Genomic DNA, 9,837 nt, shown 5'->3' with positions numbered 1-9,837 from the left:
AAATGATCGGCTACTTGATTGTCACATCCCTTGCGATCAACTATCTCTTGATCAAATTCTTGCAAAAGAAGAAACCATCTAATAAGCCTCGGTTTAGCGTGGGTCATTAAAGAGATATTTGATGGCAGAGTGATCCGTATGAACGATGACTTTGGTGCCAATCAAGTAGGATCTAAAACGATCGAATGCAAATACTACCGCAAGTAATTCTTTTTCTGTGGTGGTATAATTTAACTGGGTCTCCACCAAGGTTTTACTTGCGTAGTAGATGGGGTGAAAAATCTTGTTTCACTTTTGTCCCAAAACGGCACATACGGCCCAGTCACTTGCGTCACACATAACCTCAAAAGGCATGGTCCAATCTGGGGCAATGACAATAGGTGACGAGACAAGAGCTTTTTTAATGGTTTCAAAAGATTTCTTACAATCTGAGGTAAATTCAAAAGTTTGATCGATATGCAACAAGTTACATAAGGGTTTTGCAATTTTAGAAAAACCTTAATAAATCTCCGGTAAAAACCCGCAATGTCCCAAAAAACTTCGAATGCCTTTGACCGAAGATGGTTCGGACAATTGCAATATTACCGCAATTTTTGCTTTATCAACTTCCAAACCATTTTTAGAAAACATATGACCCAAAATAATTCCTTCTTGTACCATAAAATGACATTTCTCCCAATTTAAAAATAAATCATGAGTTGCACATCTTTCCAAACCTTTTTTTAAATTGTCAAGACAATTTTCAAAAGATGTACCGATGGCGGAAAAGTCATCCATGAACACTTCCATGGTATCCTCAATCATGTATGAAAAAATTGACATCATGCACTGTTGAAAGGTAGTCGGTGCTTTACAAAGACCAAACGGCATACGCCTTAAAGCAAAAGTTCCGAAAGGACAAGTGAAAGTTGTTTTCTCATGATCCTCGGGTGCGATGTGAATTTGGTTGTAACCCGGGTAGCTGTCCAAAAAGCAATAATATTCTTTTCCGGCCAATCTATCTAGCATTTGGTCAATAAAGGGCAAAGGGAAATGATCCTTTTTGGTTGCTAGATTCAATTGCCTATAGTCCATGCAAATCCGCCATCCGGTGATGGTCCTAGTAGGGATGAGCTCATTTTTTTCATTGGTGACAACCGTGGTTCCACCTTTCTTTGGTACACATTGTACCGGACTCACCTAACCACTACTAGAAATGGGGTATATAATACTCGCATCTAACCACTTCAAGATTTCTTTCTTCATGACTTCTTTCATAATGGGATTTAGTCTCCTTTGTGGTTGCACCTTTCCAACTCTATTTTTTTTCCAAGATTATCTTATGTTGGCAAAGGGAGGGACTAATTCTTCTAGGGCAAATTGCCTAAAAATGTAACGTACTTTAGTTTTATTCCTATTTTGAGTAACATACTTTCAAAACCTTCATTTTGATACCTAAGATATAAAATCTCAAACTTTCAAGTACTTGGGTAACCTGTACTTTAGGTAACCGGTAAACTAAGAATGACATGTATTTGAAAGAAATGAAGTGGAATTAAAATTGACATGTAATCAAATGACATGGAAAATATTAAACCCCTTATCTTTTAAAACTGAATTTCCCGAGGGATTTCAATCGACACCCTAAGCAACCGACTCCTTCAATTCAACAATCGGCTTCCTCAATCGACGAATTCTTCTTGCAAATCTTCCCTCACTCGTCGTCACCAACCTCCTACATCGATAATATCTGGTCTTAGGTATGTAAAATTGTTGTATTTCTTCTTCATCAACTCGATTTTTTGTGGTTTTAGAGCTTTTCTAAAATTTCCGCTTTTGTGTTTTTAGGGTTTGAATCTGTTATATCACATTGTAATAAGTATCAGGTTAGTTCTAAAATCAATTTGAATGTTCAATCTGCATTGTTCAATCTATATGTTCAATCTTCTTCAGAGTACGAAGTTTTCCTATGACGTTCTAAAATCTCCTGATATTGCCTATAATATTATGAGAATATGTCTTTTAATAAGGCCTTATATGGCCATAAATGTAAGCTTATAATTACGAAGTAGTTGGAATAGCTATCTGGCATCCATCGCAATCCATAACTCCAGATAAGTCAGTGGTGGTGGTGTTATGCACGATGATAATTCTAGTGCAGGCACAAGATGGAGGTTTGTTTCATGGGTTTTCTTAGTTATTGATGCAATGAATTTAATGTTTATGGTTTGCAATCACATGACAAATGACATTCCACTTTAGATGCCATATGGAAATGTGATATAACAGATTCAAATGGCAACCTATTTGCAACTGCTTCTAAATACAGATGCCATATGCAAATGTGGTGAATTTTACCATTTGGCAAGAATGATGCCATTAGACTTGATATAATCATTGCTTCTAAATACATATGCCATAATTTTATATGTCAGTTTGTGTTAATAATGTATTAGTTATTTGAAAGCATCACTATCGAATAAGGGGCCGTTTACCAAACACTTACCGAGTAAATGCTTACCGGTAAAATTTAACACTATTAATTACTTACAGGGTAAGATTTTAGTCCATCAAAACGGCATTGTATGCAACAATTCACCCGGTAAGCGCTTACTGTGGTAAGAGTCGATCACCCTCACATACCAGGTAAGACTCATGGTCCTTGTCTCGCTCTTACCAGGTAAGATTCTTAGTCCTTACCATATTCATTCGATGTTGTAATGTAACTTGATAAGTGCTTACCCAAGTAACTATTTAGTAAACGACCCCTAACATGATAACCAACTACATAAATGGCATTCAGTGATTTAGATGTGCTTTTTTATTTAGCTGACAGTCTTTCTACTACAAACCTTGTTTTGTTAATTTCTGGATCCTGATGGAGCGTAATTCTTGCAACTTCTCCACAATCAACACTAGCTCAAGCTGAAATAAGGCAAAATGAACATCTAAGTTCTGTCTAGAGGATTATAACGACCAATGAACTAATCCTCCCTGCATCTCTCATACACTCTCTAATAATATGTAAACTTCACATTCTTGAGAACATGAGGTTATCCATGGTTGAAACAGATAATATACAAAGTTATTAGGCCATTCAAGTCCAGTTTCTTTCCCATGTTAATAAAGAAACATCAACAGTTAGCAAGCTCATAAAAACTAAAGATAAATTATTGACATAAGATCCAAGATTATTACCTTCGATTCTAATCTCCTTTGCTCCTCTTTAGCCTTTTGCTTTGCAATTTCCTTCATTTTCTCCACCTGCAAACAAACTTTCCCTGTTTAGATTTGGAAAACTTGTGCTTTGGAACTATACACTAGTAGAAAAATTCAGATCATAAGTTAAAGATAGAAAATAAGATATATTTAGCCAATTATTGTTATAAATACTTTCTACTACACCAAAGGATCAATGGCCATCGGTATCTAGGTTACTGGTACAACCAGCCTCCGAGGAGGTCAAGGGTTCAAACCTCACCAAAGGTTCGTACTCGAGTAGTTACCATATGCAAATATTATATACTTCAAGCATTTGAGTACCAACGACATCAAGGCTTAAGGTATATGGTAAGAAGATAAGACGAAATCCTTCTATAAAGTTAGTTGAACTAAAAGAATCAATTCTTAGAAAATACAAGTGCACAATTCAGATAAGTCAATGTAGTAGGGCCAAAGAAAAAGCTTTGGAAGGATTGGAAGAGTACCTAGTTGATCATTATGGAAAATTGCGGGACTATGGAGAAGAAACCATGAGGAGTAACCCAGGGTCAACCGTCAAATGAGTGTAGAGGTAGGGCTGGATGAGAAGAACTATTTTAAGAGGTTTTATGTTTGTTTGAAAGGTGTGAAAGATGGATGGTTGGCAGGTTGTAGAAAGTTCATTGGACTAGATGGATGTTTTTTGAAAACCTATTGTAAAGGAGAACTATTAAGCGCGGTAGGCAGGGACGCGAACAGTTAAATATACCCACTTGCTTGGGCTGTAGTTGAAGTAGAATGTAAAGATAGCTAGAAGTGGTTCTTGGAATATTTGATGCAAGACATTGGATTGACAGATGGATTAGGGGTGACATTAATGTCAGATCAACACAAGGTAATCTAATTGTATTACTTTTTTCTTTACTAATTTGTTATCTACTTTTATGATTTTTACTGATTAGTTATCAACTTAAAAACGGAGGGACTTATTGAAGCAGTAAAAGAAGTCTTCCCACAGGCTGAACATTGACAATGTGCTAGGCACATTTATGCAAATTTCAAGAAAAGGTTTACCGGAATCCAATTCAGGTCATTATTTTGGGCTGTATCAAAAGCGAGAACGCCTCAGGAGTTTAGATGTGTAATGCAAGAAGTGAAAGGCTTAAGTCATGAAGCTTATGATCATCTCATGGAAAGAGATCCAAACACATGGTCAAGAGCCTTTTTCAAGACCGATACATCGTGTGATGCGGTTGAAAATGGAGTTAGTGAGTGTTTTAACTCATTAATTGTTTCAACAAGAAGGAAACCTATAATAACAATGCTTGAAGAGATAAGATTGACCATCATGGAAAGATTTGAGAAGATGGCCAAGAAAGTTGAGAAATGGAATGGTGACATTTGTCCGTCAATCAAAAAGAAAGTGGAGATATACAAAGATCAAATGAGGTATGTTTTTTAATTAATTTGTTTCATAAATGCGATAAATTGTTTACCTAATATATTTATTATATTATTATTATTCGCTTAGATTTTGGCAGGTTGTCCCGAATGGCGGGACTCTCTTTGAAGCAAAAAAGAAGCTTGACGGATATGTTGTCGATACAGATAAAATGACATGCACTTGCAGAACTTGGAAAATCTATGGAATTCCATGTGCTCATGCAGTTGCAGCTATCTATTTCATTAACCGAGACCTAGATAAGTATGTATCTCACTTTTTTTCAAAATCATGTTTAATTAGAACATACAACCATAGGGTCAATCCATTGAATAGCGTCAAGCTTTGGCCGACCATAAATTTTGTCAAGCCTTTACCACCAAATTTAGAAGAATGCCCAGTAGACCTTCAATATCTAGATGGAAGGATGCATGTGAAGGTGGTAGTAAAAGTAGGACCAACAATTTTGGACTGATGAGGTAGGAAGAACAGGAAGGCAGATGACTTGCAAAAATTGTTGGGGGTTGGACATAATTCAAGAGGTTGTAAAAACCAGAAAAAGGATGCACCTTTTATGCAAAAAAATCCGGTTGGTAGGCCTAGAGGCAGTGGTTCAAGTAGGGGTTCAAGAGGCAGTTTAGGGAGAGGTTCAAGCGGCAGGACTTCAAAGGGAAAGGGTTGGTCTAGTTCCACCGATTGTGGTAAGTAAACATTGTGATTCTATATGTTTTTTATTAAATTTTTTCGATTTGTTATTCAAAAGTCATTAGGTAATTAACGTGATTTTTTTCTTATTTGAAGTTGAAGCAAAAGAAGGAGAAGAAACTGCATCTAAAAGGACTAAGTGGAGCCGGGTGTAATATTGGTTGAGCATTAACGAAGTATAGGAACATTTTGGTTTATAATTGATAGCGGTGTTATGTTATTGCCCTTTTATTATAATTGATACGTCATTTTTGTAAAATATTTAACCATCTGAAATATTTTTGTTAATTAACTTATCAGTTTTTAGCAATGATTATAAATGTTTTGATTATTTGGTCTTGTTTAGTTAATTAAAATTTAAACAAATAATAGGCCTAAAGATGTAATTTTTCTTAATTGAAAATTATGTATTTCACAAAATAATAAAATTAAAAGAATGACATGAATTTTTTAACTGAAAAAAATACAAATTTAAAAAAATTAAAAAAATGATGTGGAATTTTCCTTTATTGAAAAAAATATAGATATCTAAAAAAATTAAAAATGACAAGGATTTTTTTTCTTAGTTGGCATTGATAAAATAAATAAACAATGCCACATCAATAAAAACCTGATCCTAGTCAACATTTGTAAGTCATTAGGTTGACCAGGTACCTAAATGATTGATATTTTACAATTGAGGTACCAAAATAAAGGTTTTAAAAGTATGTTACATAAAATAGGAATCAGATGAAAGTACGTTACTTTTTATTGCAATTTGCCCATTCCTCTAATATCTGCAATGGTCCAACCTATGGCTCTTTTGTGAGCTTTTAATACCTTTATCAACCTCAATTCTTGTTCATTGCTTAATTTCGAAGAAATAATTACGGGTAACTTTTCCTCCTCCATAAGAGAAACATACTTAAGGTGACTAGGTAATGGTTTTAACTCCAAATCGGGGGATTTCTCTATGGATGGTGGTTGGACAACTCTATCCTTAAAGTCAAGTTGCTCAAATCTTCCAAATCTTCCAACACATCATTTTCCTCCAAAATATCCTCAAGATTTTCTCCAATGTTGTTTTTATAGGTAGCGTCAATCAAACTTATTTCTAGATCTTCACCTAAAGCAGATATGACTGAACAATCGCCTANCTTATTTCTAGATCTTCACCTAAAGCAGATATGACTGAACAATCGCCTATCTCTCCATGAAACTTAAGGGAATTAAACACATTAAATTTCACTTCTTGATCACTAACTCTCATGGTCAACTCCCCCTTTTGCATATCAATTAATGTTCTCCCAGTTGCAAGAAAAGGTCGTCCTAAGATGATTGAGACATTCTTGTCAGCTTCATAGTCCAAAACTAGAAAATCGGCCGGAAAAAATAAATTTATCGACTTGGACCAAAATATCCTCTATTTTACCCTTAGGATATGCAATGGACCAATCCGCTAATTGTAAAGTCACGGTCATCGGACGGACTTCTCCTATTCCTAGCTTGTTAAAAACTGACAATGACATAAGATTAATGCTTGCCCCCAAATCACATAGGGCATGGCCTACTTCTTTTCCTCCTATAGAACATGAGATGGTAAAACTTCCTAGGTCTTTTAACTTGGGAGGAATTTTACAAGTAAGGAGTGCACTACATTCTTTGGTCAAAGCAACCGTTTTAAATTCATTTAACCTTCTCTTTTTATGCAAAATGTCTTTAAAAAATTTGACATAGCTTGGCATTTGCTCGAGAGCTTCTACTAACGGTATGTTAATGTGGAGTTGTTTAAAGATATCCAAAAACTTCTTAAACTGCTCATCCACATTTTTGCTTTTCATTCTTTCTGGAAAAGGTAAGTTCTGCAAATCTGGAGCTGGTTGAACGAATCTGTTTGGTTGGACAGTGGGCATAATCTTCCCACTGTCGGAATTTTCAGCAGAGAGCTGCACATTACTGGAAGTTGAAGTAGGGAATGTTTTCTGGATAGAAATAAATTTTTGAGTTTCTTCCTTGGAAGGATTCAAAATTGGAACATTTGACATATCAAAAGAATGTGAAACCTCGTTTTGATGTGTCGGTTTTTCGACGGTTTCACTTGTGTCATCATTGACTTTTGAACTCTCCTCACTCAACACAGTCACAGCTTTGATATGTTCTTTACCCTTCGGGGTTTTCATGTCACTAGGAAAAGTTTCTAAAGGTCTACCCTTGAGATCGGCGGCAAATTGGCCGAGTTGGGTTTTGAAACTCCTTAACGTTGCATTGGTTTGGTTTATAAAACCTTTAAGTAATGATTTGAGTGAACCATTACCATCCGATGCATTTTGCCTAGGCATGTGTAAGTGTGAGGATTGTCCATTTTGATAGTTGTGCGAAACACCTTGCCCATATCCCAGGGGATTTTGTTGCCGATTTTGGACTTGAGTAACCCCGGGGGGTTGAAGCCCAGGATTTCCGGTCCAAGAAAAATTGGGGTCATTCCTCCAATTTGAATTATATGTGGGAGAAAATGGGCAATTTCTAGCATGACCCCCAACATAATTTACCGAGACGGGATTTTCGAGGCAATATTCATAAGAATGGCCGTCACCGCAAAAGACACAAGATTCAGTCATAGGTGGGTTTGACATTATGGATTGAACTTGATTATTCTTTCCATTCAAACGTAAATTGTTTTTAACCAAATTAGTTAAAGCTACAAATTGAGCATTTAAAGCAGAAATGATATCAATTTCATGGATGCCTGAAGCAGATTTAGAAACAACAACACGAGGATTTGACCATTCTGTATTATTATTAGAAATTCATTCCAAAATGTCATGTCCTTTGTTGTAAGTCTTAGCTGTGAACGCTCCACCGGCCGTTGCGTCAAGAATAATTTTAGCAGAATGGAGAGACCATTATAAAATGTCTCCAATTGAATGCAATGAGGGATTCCGTGGTGAGGAAATTTCCGTAAAAGGTCCTTAAATCTATCTCATGCATCCGAAACCGCTTCATCTTCTTCTTGTCGAAACGTCATAATTTCATTTCTAATTTTTACATTCCTCGTCGGAGGAAATTATTTTTTTTAGAAATTTTTCCGCCAAATCATTCCAAGTTAGGATAGAGTTTGGTGGTTGAGAATTTAGCCATGCTCTAGCTCTATCCTTCAATGTGTAAAGGAAAAGCGTCAAGCGTAAGGCTTCTTGTGTGACTCCGGGAATTTTAAAATGATCTGTCATTTCGATAAAAGATTTTAAATTAGAGTGCGGATCTTCTGACGATAATCCCCCAAACTGACCCATTGCGGAAATCATTTGGAACATTACCGGTTTTGGTTCAAAAGCTGTCGCTGTCATTTTGGGCCTACTATTCCCGCGGCCAACTGACCGAATTCGGGAGTTGCGTAGTCCCGTATGCCTCTATTTTGATCATCGGCAATATTAACCGTGGCCTCCCGTGGAGGTAAATTATCCCCCATGGTACAGTTACGATTATTTCTACCTCTTCAACATCTTCTAATGGTTCTTTCTAATTCAAGATCAAGAGGTAAAAGTTCACCGTATTGTAGCCTTGGCATACAACACGCAAAATAACGAGTGAAACAAAAGAACAAGGCTCAAATGAAAAATCAATATCTCAGGATAAAAATTGCGTTACCTTCCCCGGAAGTGGCGCCAAAAACTTGACAGGCTCGGATCGTTCGTGTTCACCCAGTGGGCACTATGTCCCCACAGTGGTAGTGCAAGTGCACGCCGACACTATGATTGCTTGCAAGTAATAAAGAGGTACAAAGTACCGAGATCGTTCCACAGAGAAGGTACTACTGAGATTCATAGACTTTTCATGAACTTCTTGCACGGGTTTCGAGTTGTAAATTAAAGTTGGATTTTTGTTTATAAAAAGACCGAAATAGGACCGACTAGCGAAATAACAAAATAAACTTTTAATATTAATTAATGAGCATGGGTGCAAGTGTTGCTTAAGATAAAATTAACAATAAAATGGTTAGACTTTTATGAGTTGTTTATAAAAACTTCAATCTCTCGAAAGTGAACTTTTATAACCGGGCCTCATAAAATTTCAAAATGTTTTTACGTTTACCACTTCGAAACTTTCCGATCTACCTAAAAAGTAAAAGGAATGCGATTCATACCCAAATCTCTTTGTGATAAGAATACCTATTGCTTAACCCCTAGCTAAATACATACAAAATTCGCGTCTCCACGTAATTATTCAAAGACTCTCTCGAGTTCTGTGTGCATCACTTAAGCCGTATTTCGGAATCCATTTCTGGGTCTAAGATCTAATATTAACACTTCAAAGTGATCGGCTTATCCGCGTCGAGTTTAAGTCCCGTCTTAAGTGACCAAGTTACGAAGTGATAAAAGATAAAAACACCCAAATATTATATAAACATCCTAAGCTAAACTCACACCCACACCCACACCCATACGAGTAATTTAGCTAGACATAATAAAAATAATTAAAGACATAAAATAATACTGAAATATAAATTGCATTAATGTAAAACTAAATTACAAGTA

General features: G+C 36.1%; 1 protein-coding gene and 1 non-coding gene across 2 annotated transcripts; one reads left to right on the top strand and one right to left on the bottom strand.

The window, feature by feature from the left end:
• Positions 1–288: 288 nt before the first annotated feature.
• LOC112502823 lies at positions 289–8,771 on the bottom strand. Its single transcript, XM_025106823.1, has 5 exons — positions 8,681–8,771; positions 6,796–8,093; positions 3,178–3,243; positions 2,832–2,904; positions 289–428 (listed from the first exon to the last, which is right to left on the bottom strand). The coding sequence occupies exons 1-5, from the start codon at positions 8,769–8,771 to the stop codon at positions 289–291; spliced, it is 1,668 nt and encodes a 555-aa protein (XP_024962591.1).
• Positions 8,242–8,348, top strand: LOC112502824. Its single transcript, XR_003067775.1, has one exon. It is a non-coding gene; the product is annotated as a small nucleolar RNA R71 (small nucleolar RNA).
• Positions 8,772–9,837: the final 1,066 nt, after the last annotated feature.

Source organism: Cynara cardunculus, unplaced genomic scaffold (genome assembly GCF_001531365.2).
Source record: "Cynara cardunculus var. scolymus isolate 2C unplaced genomic scaffold, CcrdV1 Un_Scaffold_2007, whole genome shotgun sequence".
NCBI lineage: Eukaryota > Viridiplantae > Streptophyta > Magnoliopsida > Asterales > Asteraceae > Cynara > Cynara cardunculus.
The sequence above is the reverse complement of the archived record's forward strand: the minus strand, read 5'-3'. Positions and strand labels throughout refer to the sequence as shown.